This window comes from Prosopis cineraria, unplaced genomic scaffold, assembly GCF_029017545.1.
Source record: "Prosopis cineraria cultivar Desert tree isolate PC_DT_omini unplaced genomic scaffold, ASM2901754v1 PC6, whole genome shotgun sequence".
NCBI classification, from domain to species: Eukaryota; Viridiplantae; Streptophyta; class Magnoliopsida; order Fabales; family Fabaceae; genus Prosopis; species Prosopis cineraria.
In genome coordinates, this window is record NW_026555337.1 from 39,447,764 (window position 1) to 39,463,527 (window position 15,764).

Consider the following 15,764-nt stretch of genomic DNA (forward strand, 5'->3'; position numbering starts at 1 on the left):
AAAGCTAGGCTCTGAAAAATATTAAAGGATAAGGGGTAAATATAACCATTCAATAACTAAGGTCAACATAACCTATACACTTGTATATCAATTAAAAATGGATGTAAAAGGCAATAAATTCAAATATCATATGCATAACACGTATGGCCTCAGCCACAATGATAACAACTATGTGAGCGAACTTGTAACTACTGAACATATCATAGCTATTCATATCTTGGGTTCATAAAAAATTACAACTATGTACCCCTAAAATATGACGTACCATAATAATAACAAACATGTAGCTGAAACTAAATGCATGATCAATACTAACCTTATACCCTTACATTACTTCCAACATGAAATCGGTGGCTATGTCCGTAACTCGAACTAACTCAACCTTCTACTTGTGATGAGTTATCAGGCCAGGGTTAACTCACTTACTTGTATATCGTGATTTCACCTAATACTAACAATCATGGGGTATTGTAACCCTAATCTAGTCTTCTCATGAATCGGTGAAGACTAAATAGGTTTGAGTCTCTTGTGGAACAAGTGAGATAGTCCCAAATTAACCATGTGATAATAGCTACCTCTTGATTCCAACAGTCAGTGCCAAGGCAAGCTTCCGATTCCAACGGTAAGCCGCCATTACCACATGGATTTACCAATCTACTCCTCTTACTAGGCGAACTCTCGCCAATGATCATGCTATGCACATATTACACATATTATGTAATCAAAATAATAATATATCATATTTCATCCATAACCATATTTTATCTGCTATATAACACATATTGAATACCATTCATCATTTCCATAAAAGCATGTTCTCAAACATCAACATTAATCACAATTGTACAAAATTGCATATTATTTCTCTATACTTCTATACAAAATTCACATCATAATACATCACATTGCAATATTTGTGTCAATGGGTCCTCAAGCACCTAAATAAATTTTTTTAAATGATTTAGTTCATAAAATAAATAATTAATATACAACTATACAAAGTAAAATAATTTTTCCTTAAACATTTGAGAGGTCAAAGGTTTACCCCTCAAAATACAAGCTTCCAAATTAGCTTGAATGGTGCCAAAATTAGACAATCTAAACCAATCACAAGTACATTCATTAATATCACTCTTTGAGTAATTTTCCTAACATTTAACTCCACATTCTCATTTCATCAATATAATAAACTCATTACCCATCATACCCAATAGGTTTATTAAGTCCCAACAACTCACATTATCATTAATAAATTATTAAACTAACATTAATAGCCATTAAAAATTTCCAACAACCTTGTTTATTGTCATTTTCAAAGTAATTTCAAAATGAAAGACATAAGGGTTTTGAAATATTTTCTTAGACTTGAGATAGCTACGTCTAATAAGGGATTAGTGCTAAATCAAAGAAAATATGCATTGAATTTAATAGCAAACACTGGTTTAGGAACTTCTGGACCTAAAAATATCCCTATGACCCTTAGTTTGAGATTATATAGTCAAGAAAAAGAGGGGGAGAATGATAACTTGTTAAAAAACCTTACTAGGTACAAAAGGTTAATTGGAAAATTAATTTACCTTTTCATTACATATCCTCACATTTCATATTTAGTACAGGTTCTCAGTCAATTCATGAGTATTCCAAAAAGGTCTCATATGAGAGCTACCATGAATGTGGTTAAAAACATTAAAAAGGATCCTAGAAGAGGATTGTTTTTCCTAGCCAATCACAACACAAAACTTGTCAGCTTTTGTGATTTAGATTAGGCAGCTTGCCTAGAGAAAATAAGATCTGTCCTAGGCTACTTGATAAAATTAAGAGGTGCTCTAATTTCCTGGAAATCAAAGAAACTAGGGACAGTGTCAAAATCATCTTCTAAAACTGAGTATAGAGTATTAGGAAGTGTGGTTGCTGAGACAGTTTGCGTTAAAGGTTTGTTAAAGGACTTAAGGGTTGATGATGTAATTCTTGTTATAGTTATGTGTGCTAGCAAAGCTACTATACAAATAGCATCAAACCCTGTCTTCCATGAAAGAATAAAGCATATTAAGATTGACTGCCATTTCGTTTGTGAAAAATTACAAGAATGCTTGATTACCTTGAAACAATTGTGTCTTCTAAAGATCTAACTAAAGCCTTAGGGAAAAAGAGTCATGAATTTATGTTAACTAAGTTAGGTACCTTAAACATTTTTGATACTAACCTGAGGGAGAGTGAAGAGAATATTGGACTATAGGATACTACGCTTGTTATATGTTTTAGGTTGTAGTTTGTTGGTTTTTCTAGTTTCTTTTGTTTCTTATTTAACAGGTGTATTCATTAGGCTATAAATAGCCAATCCATTTGTTGTATTTTTTTTCAAGGTTGATAATAATAAAAATGTATTATTCATGTCAGCCCATAATATTTTTCATGAACATTCATTAATTTTTAATTAAAAGAGAAGGGAAAATGACATCTAAGACTTAAAGGAATCAATTAATTAAATTTAAATCTCAATCAATTCCAAAATATAAAAATATCAACAAAGTCCCATGCCTTTTTTTTTTGACAAATTTGATTATAAATGAATTGACTTAAATACTTCAGAGTCAAATATGTGATTTTGAAAATAAGTTGCAAATTTATCATTTTTAAGTTGTTAAATTGAAAGTCAAATTTACAAATTTCTAGAACTGTTAGAATAATAACTCTATTACTTTTTAGCTTTAAACATTAACGTCTATATTCCCTCTTAAAATTTGGTAACTAAAATTGCAAATTCATTTATTTTAAATTGCAAAATTAAGAGTCAATCTTGCAAATTGTGTTCGGCATTAACATTGAAAAAATAAGTTATAAATTCACCACGACAAAATTGTAAAATTAGAAAATTTTCACCTAAGTTATGAAGGATGTTTTAGACTTTTCATACTATATCAAAATGTCACGTAAAAACCAAAGGATTTATTTAATATTCTAAAAGGTAAAAGTATAAATTTGGCTCCCAACTATTTTTTCAAGAGTATTAAGTAGCCTATACTATTAGGTAATGTGAAATAAATTCTCAACTTTAAAAAAAAGGAGCATATAGTAGCCCAACGTTGACTTCACTCAACGAACATTATATGAGGTAGAGTCGGGAATAAGGGCCGAGCCTGGAGGGCTGGGCTTATAGGCTTTGTTTAAATAAGAGTACAGGCTTTGAAAATTATTTTTTTTAAAGGAATCATGCTTGAGGGTCTGGCCCTAATAAACCCTGTGAAAAAAGACTTGAGCCTAGGCGGCCCTCCAAGCCCTGATAAGCTTGATTATTTTACACACACACACACACATACATATATTTAATTGATAATGATACAATTTGATTAATATTTATTGTAGATGATGAAGAAAAAGTTATAAAGGTAATTGATATTGAATTTTTACCTTCATCTTCAACAAGTACACTTACATCTGAGGGATCTAATGTTTTATTTGTAGATGATGAGAATGAGGAGGATTTGAATTTGGATTGATGAATGTGTGTTATTTAGATTTTTAAATATGTTGTTTAATTTTTAAAATATTGTGTGGATTTTAATTTTTTAAATTTTAAAATATTTTAATTAATTTATAATATTTAATTTTATTTTTATTTTTTTTTATTTTTTTGAACAGGGCTTTTGGGCCTGGGCTTGAACTCTTTACATAAGGGCCAAGCCTTAAAAAGGGGGCTAAAAATAGATAACCGAGCTTAAGGGCCAAGCCCATAGGACCAGGCTCACTCATATTCCCAGCTATAATATGGGGGCATAAATGACACGTGGCACTCTACCTCAACATGTGTAAAGGTGCAAATTTAGTTTTAAACTATTTTTTAAGGAGAACTGGTGATAACTAATGAAAATTTATGCCATTAGAATGTATTTTCCTACAATTTCATATGCTTTTAGATGAAATTGTGCATAATTTTGGTAAATATAATAGGAAAATGAACATTTCTCATACTTGGGATTAAATGACAAAATCTTGATCTAAATTGTGCATAATTTTTATCTTGGTTAAGATTGAACTTGGACCTTGCAAAAATTACTTATCTTTTTAAATTGTTGAAGCACCATTTGATAAGCAAAGAAGGAGTTATGAAGTTATTACACTAAGAAAAAGACAAGACAAAGAGTGAAGAATTATGCCTCAGCTAACAAACCTTCAATCTTAGCCGAAAGCCAAAATCAAAACAAGACAAAAGCACTTCGACTGTAGTTATGAAATCATAAGCTGTAGCCAAAACACTCACAGAAACATTTAAGCTGCAGCCAAAAAATGTTTACTGAAGCTACGCGTTTTGACATCAGACTTGAAGTTAGGATTACATATACAAATTTCTGAGCCTTGTAAAGGCATTCTTCAAACTTTGATCCTCCATTGGAAACTTGGTATGCTAGGGTTTTGAAGTTGGAGGATCTTAGAGCAAGGGAATGAAGATTTGAAAACATTTGAAGCTCTATTCTCTTAGTTTTTCTGTTTCTTCTCCTTTTCTCTTTTATATTCTAAAATAGGTCCAAAATATTTTATGTATTTGCACCTTATGGATGATTATGAACAGTAAACACTTTGTTCTAGGATTATTTGAAATCATTGTATGGATTAACACTAATTTTATCCTTTCTTTCTATGATTAATGATATATATAAGATTTATTTTACTCTTTTCTTAATACTTCTAAGTAATTGACCGTCATTTAGTTGATTTGTTCACTTGAATGATGCTTGAGAGAGGCTAGTTTGGGTATAGAATTTAGGTAAAATAGTGTAAGAAGTTGAAGTTTGCATAACGAATGGATGATTTTGCTATTAAGATAGAAATATAAGTGCTAACTTTGCATAGCTATATTAGGGTTAAAGCTTAAAATTGGGTTTTATTAATTGTAATAAGAAATTGGACAATTAATTTAACTAAACATTTGTTTATGATTTGAGAAAGTTTGTTTAAGTATTTTTATAACTCTAGGTTAGCACTTATTTTTATTAAAAACATTTATGAAAGGAGGTAATTTTAGTGTTATGAATTATGTAGGCCGATAAATAATCTTAGGTATCAATTTGGGCTTGAAGTTTGAGAATCATTTGCTTTTCTTTATTTTCTAATTTTAATTTAATTTGCTAAACCAACCTCATCTCATTATGTTTTGCTCAGCTTAATTGAATTTACTTAGTCTTTTGCTTGACTGTATTTTTAACATAAATCTTCGTGGGAACGATACTTTACTCACTTTATATTACTTGATACGGCTTGTGCACTTGTGGAGAGCGCTACAATTAGGTAGCTTTTACTATACAAAATGGACCATCCAATACATTTCCATTAATTTTAATCAAACACAGTTTATTTTGAAATTTATAAGAGTTACAATGTGTCAATTTCTCTAATTTTTTTTGCCTTCATTCTTAGTCTCAGTTTGAGAAGAAAATGTTTAAAGAATTCTTATTGAAAGACATTCATAAGGACAATACTTATAAAGTAAAAGCTTGATTTTATTACATATGGGAGAAATTTAATTTAATCACAAATTATTTCTTTTATGTAGTTGTATTTTATAATACATACACTTAAAAGTAAGTAGCTATAGAGTTATATTCTGTATTGATATTAATTATACAAATTTTATTTATTTATTTTATAAATCTAACCTTTTAAATTTGCCTCTTGCTAATGTTTGTTAACTAACTTTATTTTTTTATTTGTTTTACCAATATTTTTTAAATTTATCTCATTATAACACCCAAAATTCTAAATTAACTGACAAATTGACAATTAATCGGGGTAAGAATGAATATTGACGGATTACACATAAAATGAATATAACCAATATTAACTTTGTTGCGTGCTTCAATCTGCTTGGCAAGACGGCAAGAAGGCACTACTAAAACGTGGGATTATTTCTTCAATTCCCATCGCTTTTTCCTTTCTGTTTTCAACTCTGATTTGCTTCTCCCCTCAAGAAAATTGCAGCAATCCGAATGGCGTTTCAGAAAATAAGGGTGGACAACCCCATCGTTGAAATGGACGGTAAAAGAAAGCATCTTTCACTCTCACACTTCTCTGATTGTCTACATGACTTCACTGATGATGATTGTGCAGTGCTGCGTACGCTTAGTGATAAACTAGATTTGGGAAAATATGTGTGTCTTTCAATTCATTATTGGGAATTGAGTTCTAGTGGGTTTGGATCCTTTGAAATTCTAGTTTTCTTCTTTGAAAAACAACTACTTTTGGGAAGTTCTGATCAATACGAAGCTAGAAATTTGGGATTTTGAGCAGCAAAGATAACAAAACGTTGTAAGGTTTTTAGTTTACCTGAAAATAGTTTAAACGATGCGGCTTAATGAGAGTTTCAGATTCAGGAGACTGATTGTCTTGTTATAGGTGTAGATAACCGGTCTTTTAAAAGATTCTGGCGGTCCCATTTCCTCCCCCTTTTTTGAGAGATAGCGCAACATGGGCGCTGCAACATATTTAAAAAAAGTGACATTTTGTTGAAATTTGAAGTGTGATGCACTACAAGTATAGAACACATCTCAGATATGATCAAGCTATGTTTTTAAAGCACCAGTGCTTCATAGTTGTTCACTAGGCTGATAGTTTTTAGAGCAAATTGCTGTGTCCATGTCTGCTTGCCGCCTGACTAGTCAGCGGACAGTCATTATGAACTTTGAGCTTCTTATTGTTATGTCATTCTAGTTGAATAGGTCCTAAGAAAACATCATCTTTCCGCTTTCTTTCTGTGATTAAACATCCTTGCTTACACATGTAGGAGATGAAATGACACGGGTAATTTGGAAAATGATAAAGTACAAGGTACTTATGTCTTGAATCGTCTTCATGAAATAGCTAGGCTCTTTTCTTTTCTCTTGAATATTAGATGCATTTCTCCCTCTTCCTTGTTCTTTTTGCAGCTTATTTTCCCTTATCTGGAATTGGATATTAAGTATTTTGACCTTGGCCTTCCTCATCGTGATGCTACTAATGATAGAGTTACCATTGAAAGTGCTGAAGCTACTCTCAAGTATGTTCTCTCATTCTTGGATATTTCTGCGTATTTTCACTCAAGTATATGACATTTGACTATCGTGGTCAATGTTACTCTTTCTGCTTGGTATTCAACATTTACTGATTTCCTCATGCCATTACTGTTGTGATATGTTGGCTGCTTATACCTTTCCTTATCATAGTAGTTTCCTGTTAGAAGGCAAGTTTCTAGGAAACATTGTATTCAGAGAAATGATTCTAGTGGTAGAGACTTGAGAGGTCGTTAAGATATGCAGTTAGAAGATGAAGAAAGTAAAGAAATGAAGATTCTTTGCTTAAATCTAAAGCTGGTAATGGTTGAGGATATTTTAAAATCAAATAATATATATTTTAGAAGATTGAATTGTTTGAAGAAGAAACATGTGAGATTATATGGAAAGAAAGCATGCACTAAATTGTATCTATGATGCTACCTCTATGTAGTCTATGGTTAGTGGATGTATTTGGTTAGGATACCAACCTTGTGATGTCATCTTTCAAATTCTTTGGAAAGAAGTGGAGCAATCTTAATTTCTGTTCGTTTAAAATAAGCCATCTTGCCTGCTGAAGCTTCCTAATTTCACCTTGTGATGCTCATTTTATTTTTTGCAGGTATAATGTGGCAGTCAAATGTGCGACTATAACTCCAGGTATTTGTAATTGACTTTATATGGAAAGGTGCATGTGTTTCTGTATCATTTCTTTTAAATTAGCAGCTTCTTGCATAAATAAATTTTTGATACAAAGGATTTATTTTTTTAGATGAAGCTCGAGTCAAGGAATTTAACTTAAAGCAAATGTGGAAAAGTCCTAATGGCACAATTCGGAACATTTTAAATGGTAACTAATCTTTCTAATGGTTCTTGTAATTCTGCTATTTATTCTGGAATATTGGCTGAGTCTCTGGGGAACATTTGGCTCTACAGGTACAGTTTTTAGAGAGCCAATTATCTGCAGAAACATCCCTCGTCTTGTTTCAGGTTCATAAAAGACTAAAACCTACTATGTGAATTGTACTTTATGATGGGATCTGGGGAGTAAAATCCATAGTCTTTTAGGTTGGACAAAGCCCATCTGCATTGGAAGGCATGCATTTGGGGATCAGTACCGAGCAACTGATACAGTAATAAAAGGGAAGGGAAAGCTAAAGTTGTTGTTCGGTAAACTCTGATTCTATTTAACAGTTTCTCAAGATTCTGTTAGTTCAATTTTGATACAATTGTTGAATTGCTTAATCAGTACCACACTAGACGAGCATCTTATGAAGTTTATCTGCACTTTCACAGTACCCAACGGAAATGGTGAAAAAAAAGAGTTAGAGGTCTATGAATTTACTGGTGCTGGAGGCATAGCTATGTCCATGTATAACACTGATGAGGTTCGCATATGGTTGGTGCTTCTTTTTATTTTTGTCTGTGAAATGATATGGGGCTTCATTGGCTATAACTATGATATATTTGGTCTTGAAACAGTCCATTCGAGCTTTTGCTGAGGCTTCAATGAATATTGCTTACCAGAAAAAGTGGCCACTTTATCTTAGTACCAAAAATACAATCCTCAAGAAATATGATGGCAGGTATGCTGGTATGTTTGTGGTCCATCTTCTTTCTTTGTGTTTTATTCCTCATGAAGAGTAAATGGGTTACTATTGTAATTTTAGATGATCAACTTATTTTAAGCACTTCCCTCCCGATTATATTTCTTTGTTTGGTTACAGGAAGTGTTATAACTTTAGTTCATGCCTAAATCTAAGGAAGAGAGGTGTGGATAAAGCGGAATCACATATTCCTTCCATTAACTTTTGTTCTCTCTATGCTTTTGTGAAGATTCAAGGACATTTTCCAGGAAGTTTATGACAGTCAATGGAGTTCCAAGTTCAAAGCTGCAGGGATATGGTCAGATAATTTCCTAGTCATGCTCATGAAAAACTTTTTCATAAGTTCATTTCTAATACATATCGTTGGCTTTTTAGGTATGAACACCGTCTCATTGATGATATGGTTGCTTATGCTCTTAAAAGTGATGGAGGTTATGTATGGGCCTGCAAGAATTATGATGGGGATGTGCAGAGTGATTTCTTAGCCCAAGGTGTATATCCACACGCAGTTGAGAACTTTGCTTTGTTTGGGTCCTTGAAAGTTTTGTGGCTTTTAATTAATTCATGGATTGGAAAATGCTTTCACAAATTCCCGACCAAGTAATTTGATTCATAATTTGGTTTGGTCAATTGTTTCCCTGAACAGGATTTGGTTCTTTGGGCTTGATGACATCAGTACTGGTATCTATTTTCTACCCTTTACAGTATTCCTTCTTTTCAGATATTTCCTTTCTTTGTTTCTTGTCATTCTTCCTTCTGTTATGTCTCTAAAATAGAAGCTTGAGAGCTGAGTAGCTACATCTGGCTACAGGTATGCCCAGATGGAAAAACCATTGAAGCAGAAGCAGCCCATGGCACTGTTACCCGTCATTACAGGGTTCATCAAAAGGGAGTTGAAACTAGTACAAATAGTATAGCATCCATTTTTGCTTGGTCACGGGGCCTTGCACACAGGTAACGATTAAAAACTGATCAAATTTTGTTTTCCTAGCTGCTTCCCCATTCCCTCCCCAAAAAAATGTTGAATCCAAATTCTTTCCTGAAATGGATGAAAAATCTAAAGAAAATTTATTTTCTCAGGGCAAAGTTGGATGGAAACGCAAGATTGTTGGACTTTACTGAGAAACTTGAAGCAGCTTGCATTGGAACAGTTGAATTGGGAAACATGACAAAGGATCTTGCGCTTCTTGCTCATGGACCAAAGTAACTGCTGCTAGTGGATAATTTTTTGGTAAAATACTGGCTTCTTCTTTATCATTGTTACGGATTACATATACTTCCTCTTTTTTTGTAGGGTTTCTAGGTCCCAGTATTTGAATACTGAAGAGTTCATTGATGCCGTGGCTGAGGAGCTGAGAAGCAGGTTATCTATGAAAGCAAAACTCTGAAGTTCAGGCTAAATGTTGGCTGAGATTCCCAACAATCTCCATCTCAGATCGGTACAGCTTATGTGGGAAAAGCCCCCTTTTTAGTTATATGTGGCATATTAGCTATTGGTTTACCCCTCATATCTTGGTAATTCGGGGATGTGAAGATCACTGATAGACTACTTAATCTATCTGGGAAATAAATTGACTCAGTGATGGGGTCTTGTGTAATACTTTCTAGTCATATAATACAAAGTTGGCTGTTTTGTGATTTCTATCCTGGTCACTTTTTGTCTTAAAAAAGTTAATACCTACAAGTTTCAATTTGTAAAACTGTTTTTCTAAATGGAAAAAGAGATCTTCATTAATCAAATTAACAGTATGTGCAACCCAAAATCGGGAACCTATCATTATTCCACCCTTAGAATTATTTATCTAACTTGGAGAGTTATCGAAGGTACAAAAAATGGAGTTGCTATATATCACTTTTCCCACGTCAGTATAAAATATGCTAGAACTTGGAGAAAGAGAAAACTTGTGTGTGGATGATGTAAAGTTTTTTCTCCATGGACTATTTTGGCGCACAGGCAGTTTTCGTTTTCGTTTTCAAGTCTAGTTAGTGTTCTTGAGTACCTATTTGATGGGACAAGGACTACAGGTCATCCCTAGCAATCGGAAATGAAGCTTAAACCTTTAATATGTATTTCAATTTTGGTCCATGGGAAAATGGGAGATATTACGGTTCGTCTATTTGCATTCTGATTTAGCTCATCTGGAGAAATCAACAGTTTTAAGATTGCGGACACCGACTACCCTAAAAACAAGGTGTTGAGATGGGAGAATTAACCCATTTAAATACTCCAAAGAAAGAACACTTCATTGTTTCATACCATTCATAGTAAGATTAAGCTTCCCATATCATTTCGGTCTCTGTCACAAGAACTCATGTCATATGTTACAATCTCTCTGGTGATGATACTCATCCAAAAATTCAATCCTTCATTTTCAAAACATATTGAAGACCTAAAACTAAAAGAAACCCAAAAGTATAAACGATAACTTTGGATGAAATTTACATATCTGTATGCATGTTATCATTGCTCAAGTTCTCCTCCGTTATTTTCTTTAGGGAGAAAAGGGGATGACAGTTTTGTATAGTGCAGTTAGGACTTTCTGTTAGAAATACTCAAAATCCATATAAGAATTAGCAGAGCCATTTGGGCCATGTTTGTCTTTTGCAATACCTATCACCTTGTCCGCTGCTTCTGCTGATTCGTTGCCAGCATACTTGGTAAAATCTACAGGATCTGGTATATGAGGAGGCAGGGCACTTCTTACTAGAGCCCAGTTTACTCCCTCAAAAAATGGGTGCTGTTTTACTTCTGTTGCACCCCTTATATATGCAATGCGCTTTGGAGGTTCCTTCACTAGCAATCCTTTGATAAGGTCTTTTGCTGCAGAACTCACCTGGGAAGTTTCTGGGAACCTTAAGGGCTGTCCTACAACATTGAAAAGCGTGGCCCTATTTCCAGCACCTTTGAAGGGTGTTGTCCCGTGTAGAAGCTCATACAAGAAGATCCCAAAAGTCCACCAATCTACTGCACTGCCATGACCTTCTCCCCGGATGATTTCAGGTGCAAGATATTCATGTGTCCCTACAAAGGACATTGACCTCACATCTGAAGGCTCTGCCATGAATTCAGGGAGGGCGGTACCTCCATTTATGAGGCCGAAATCAGACTTTGATTTTCGGTTTTTCTTTGATGGTAAAATGCGTGGGAAGAAAGTTGATGGCTGCATACAACTCTGCACTGCTTGCTGGTCATCCAAAACAACCCCAGAACTAGAACCACTGTTGCCACTGCTGCTGCTGCTTACATGGGCAGATGAAGACTTGATGAGCATAGGATTGACCGAGCAGCGAAGGGATAGATCAAAATCTGAGAGCATTATATGGCCCTCATCTCTGACCAAGACATTCTCTGGCTTTAAGTCTCTATACACTATGCCTAGCATATGCAGGTATTCAAGAGCTAACAATATCTCTGAAGCATAGAACCTGACATGAAATAGAGTTCTTATATTGCTTTTACAGTCTAATACAGAGAGCAGAATCAAATTGTTGAACTTTGCTTTTATGGAGATTAATAGGGATTGCTAACTTCGTTTTAGTTATGCAAACGTGAAATCAACTTGTTGTAATCTCGATACACAGAATAGCAACGTATGAAACTTACGAGTGATGTATTCTTATTCTCTTATTTTCTCAACACAAACTAGGAAAATAAAGGAAGAGGACAAGAGAGTACAAATAGAAGTATTTTAAAAAGAAATGGTTGCTTTTGCTGTTCAAAATGTTCACAAGAGTATGCAGAAAGATGGAAGAGTTGAGGAAATGCAAGAAACTAGTCCCTTGCAGAAGTCTTCTGAAAGTTAAATGCCGTGGAACCCCAATTAATGCTTTGAATTTACTGCCTGATAAGAGGATGAATATGAGCAAAAATATCAAAGTCAACTGAACAGATTTCACCATGCTATGACGTTTTTTTATGGGCAACAGGAATAATCGGTTCTATTATTTTTTTTCCCATTTTCTTTTACAGCGTATCAGTCCTAACTGTGGACTGGCTATCAGCCTATATTATCAAACTAGAGATGCCCTTCACAAGTAAAATTTTTCAAGCAAACCCAATTGATAGAAATAGCGAATAAGTTATGAAAGGATATAGTTACATGTCTTTTGTTCCTTGATTGATTTGTTATGTTAATCTTTTCCTGATTAGATTTATTTGAAAAATCTGTTTAATATATATTGATTAAGAAATCATGAAAAGATGATATTATAGAAATAAAAAAGTCAAATCAATCACTAACCGTGCTGCTTCTTCTGTGAAATGCTGGTTTGGCTGCTTCTGTCTAAGAGAGTGAAGGTTACCTCCACTGCAGAACTCCATGACCAAACAATAGAACTTATCAGTTTCAAAGTAAGAATACAGAGTGGGTAAGAAAGGGTGATCAAGAAGTTGAAGAATCTCCCTCTCTGTCTGTGCTCTTAGAAGTTTATTCCTACTTATAAGAGCTGCCTTGTTCATCACTTTCATGGCAAAATAAGTCTTAGTTTTTCTGAGTTCTACAAGATACACACTCCCAATATCCCCATACCCAATTCGCTTGAGAAGCCGAAAATGGCTAAGATCAAGAGGGGCTCCTCTGGAAACCATGTTAATGGCATCCCACCTTACATCACCACCAGTATGTGGCTTAATGGGTGCACCACTTGTGCTTTCTAAACTGTCACTACGTGAGCTATTGCCACTGCTATAGCCATGATTGTTGGTTCTTGAAGGTGAAGGTAAACCCCTTGTGATTCCCGTGGTTACTGTAGATGAGGTAGCTTGAGGATCAGGATTTGCAGACGTCATCTTCTTGCTGTGTAGTTCTGTTTTCTGGGATTCAGTTGGCTTTTTGGCAGCTTGGTTTGGCTTTTTGAGATGCCTTGGGGAACCACATGCTGTATCAATACCACCCAATGGAAAATCGTCTTTCATCTTAATGCAAGGTAGAAATTTTATCAGAAAGAGGAGAGTTTACAACTAGTTCTAGAGAATACAGGGAAAATCTCAAAACAGAACCCCATATCAAAATCCCTAGCTTGTTAGTTTAAAATAATTGTCCAGTCTCTTTCAATATCTTGTAAAATAATCTTCTTAGTGAAACATGTGTTAGGTATCACAGGGAAGCCATATATAGATTGTGATTCTATGTAATAACATGTACCATATATTTATGAAAAAGTATGACACAAAAGAGTGAAGTATGTTAGAATTGACTCTCTTTCTACTAACTCACTATTTTCTTTCAGTCTATAGCCAAAAATAGGCTATGAAGGTTATTGATTAAACAGTTATTTGGTCCAAATCAAGCAAGCAAGCATCCATTAGTGACATTTTTTGTTCTTGAGAAGGTGTTGGTGTTTTGAGATAAAGAGACATGGGAGCCCTTACCTCAAATAAATCAGCCCTCGAGAAATTTTCTGCCAACAAACACAAGTGCATAAAAATGTTGAAAAAATCTTGACTAGAAATCATATCAAATAGATGTAAGCCGTTCCACAAACTTAAAACCAGATATTCAATCCAAATTCTTTGAAATAATTCACTCTTGTTGAAATATAAAGAGAAAGAAAGGGGTTGGGTCCTAGGACGGACCTTCGTGTAAGGTAATGGAGGCAATTGCCTTCATAAATTAAGAAGAAAATTCATGTGGCTCCATAAGAAAATTCACTTATTCTGTGAAAAAATTATTTGACCAAAATCTTATTTATGAGCAATAACCTTAAACAAAAAATAAAGTTTTAGAAAGAAGGAAACAATAATTTAGAACACAATTTTCTTTGATTGTTTAAATTGAAAATTCATCACAAAAGTTTCGAAAGAATTAAGTAAGTTTTATTAATTGAAAGAAAATAAAAACAGGACTATAATAGATATAATTTTTATTTTATTATAATTTTATGTTTTATACATATTTCTTTAGTAGTGTTTAAATGGGCTTAGCGTTGATCATGTACAGCACAAATCTAAATGTCAAGGACGGGAAGAGCTACAATTCAATTCATGGCGAGCATGTAATAAAATCAGACGCAAACAAACAGGCTTCCTCTGGTCAATGACCAAGCATGCTTATGAAGTATATATCTGATAATGAGAAGCCAAATCATTTAAAATATTTTATTAATGACATAAAGACAATTGGACATAAACCAAAAGTTGTTAACAGCAGGCCGAAAAAAAATGTTGTTAACAGAATTTAGAGAAATCAGGACAAACCTGAACTCAAAATGACAGCAATAATCCTGAAACAGAGCCACAAGAGCTTCTACTTCTTCTTCTTCTTCTTCTTCTTTTGAATTGGAGAAAGAAATGGAAGTCAAAGAAAGAGACGTAAATTGATTGAAGCCAAAGCTAAAATGTGAAATGTGAAGGTGGTTGTTAATGGTTTGGCAGGAAATGACAGATGAGGATATGGAAGATGAGTTGGTTTCTTGATTGCAACATAAGAAAGACTTTTGGAAGCAAAAGAGAAGGAGATAGAAACAGAACCACAATTAGGAAAAATCCATAATTTATTACAGAAATATCGAATTTTTTTTTTTGTCCAGTCAATTTTTGTTTTGGAATCAGAGCACGGGGTTTAACAGGAGAGGAAAACAGAGAGAGAAGAAATGGTCATACCTGGGAAGACGAATGGATAGGCGTCTTAGTCTCTGAAACAATGGCTTAATTGCCATTGTAACCACCAACAATGCTCCAACTTCCACGTAGCCAAATCCTTCTTTTTCTTTTTTCTTTTTTGTTTTGTTTGTTTGCTTGTTTGTTTTTTTTTTTTTGTTTTGTTTTGTTTTGTTTTTTTGTTTTTTTTTTTTTTTTTTTCCATTTCAGTCTCCTTCTATCTTGGTATTGATCTATGAAATGTGTGATATTAAGTTATGATCTTTCTTGGATATTGAATCTTTTCCCTGAAGACAACATATAAGAATACGAGAAGCATCATTTGAAAGAAATCTTTAGAGACCACTGAGGGATTCATTTTCATTTAGATCATTCATGGGCCGTATAGATTGATATGTGGGTATGATTAATGGATTTTTTTCATGATGAGAAATCCATAAAGATGTCATTGCACTTATCTCGGATTTAAGTTATGGCGATACATTTAAATTTTGATGAGTCTGCTATGCACCTCTGTTTTACTCCCATTATTAAGAATGG

The 15,764-nt window shown here is 33.8% G+C and overlaps 2 protein-coding genes across 4 annotated transcripts; one reads left to right on the plus strand and one right to left on the minus strand.

Moving 5' to 3' along the window:
• Window positions 1-5,872: 5,872 nt before the first annotated feature.
• Window positions 5,873-12,249, plus strand: LOC129312402 (isocitrate dehydrogenase [NADP]-like). Of its 2 annotated transcripts, XR_008593543.1 has the most exons (16): window positions 5,873-6,030; window positions 6,776-6,819; window positions 6,918-7,027; window positions 7,642-7,679; window positions 7,792-7,869; window positions 7,956-8,009; window positions 8,088-8,189; window positions 8,316-8,407; window positions 8,502-8,605; window positions 8,856-8,924; window positions 9,002-9,117; window positions 9,273-9,307; window positions 9,438-9,580; window positions 9,707-9,829; window positions 9,921-10,065; window positions 11,454-12,249. XR_008593543.1 is itself a non-coding variant. In XM_054954988.1 (15 exons), exons 1-15 carry the CDS (start codon window positions 5,982-5,984, stop codon window positions 10,012-10,014), a joined length of 1,251 nt encoding a protein of 416 aa, XP_054810963.1. In that variant the 5' UTR covers window positions 5,873-5,981; the 3' UTR covers window positions 10,015-10,266. The 2 variants fall into 2 exon arrangements, 1 of the variants encoding a protein (XP_054810963.1); XM_054954988.1 differs by lacking the exon at window positions 11,454-12,249 and having other exon boundaries at window positions 9,921-10,266.
• LOC129312401 (serine/threonine-protein kinase AGC1-7-like) lies at window positions 10,862-15,262 on the minus strand. 2 transcript variants are annotated; one of them, XM_054954987.1, is made up of 4 exons: window positions 14,823-15,204; window positions 13,998-14,026; window positions 12,868-13,541; window positions 10,862-12,052 (listed from the first exon to the last, which is right to left on the minus strand). In XM_054954987.1, exons 3-4 carry the CDS (start codon window positions 13,539-13,541, stop codon window positions 11,170-11,172), a joined length of 1,557 nt encoding a protein of 518 aa, XP_054810962.1. In that variant the 5' UTR covers window positions 13,998-14,026; window positions 14,823-15,204; the 3' UTR covers window positions 10,862-11,169. The 2 variants fall into 2 exon arrangements, with proteins under 2 accessions (XP_054810962.1, XP_054810961.1); XM_054954986.1 differs by lacking the exon at window positions 13,998-14,026 and adding an exon at window positions 15,228-15,262 and having other exon boundaries at window positions 10,863-12,052; window positions 14,823-14,895.
• Between the last annotated feature and the right edge of the window lie 502 nt (window positions 15,263-15,764).

Excerpts from the sequence above, each read along its gene's own strand:
- LOC129312402 (XM_054954988.1), top strand. The coding sequence starts at position 5,982 with ATGGCGTTTCAGAAAATAAGGGTGGACAACCCCATCGTTGAAATGGAC. Across the intron at positions 6,031-6,775 it reads CCCCATCGTTGAAATGGACG|GAGATGAAATGACACGGGTA; the intron begins GTAAAAGAAAGC and ends TTACACATGTAG. Across the intron at positions 9,830-9,920 it reads CTTCTTGCTCATGGACCAAA|GGTTTCTAGGTCCCAGTATT; the intron begins GTAACTGCTGCT and ends CTTTTTTTGTAG.
- LOC129312401 (XM_054954987.1), bottom strand. The coding sequence starts at position 13,541 with ATGAAAGACGATTTTCCATTGGGTGGTATTGATACAGCATGTGGTTCC. Across the intron at positions 12,053-12,867 it reads TTCACAGAAGAAGCAGCACG|GTTCTATGCTTCAGAGATAT; the intron begins GTTAGTGATTGA and ends ATTTCATGTCAG.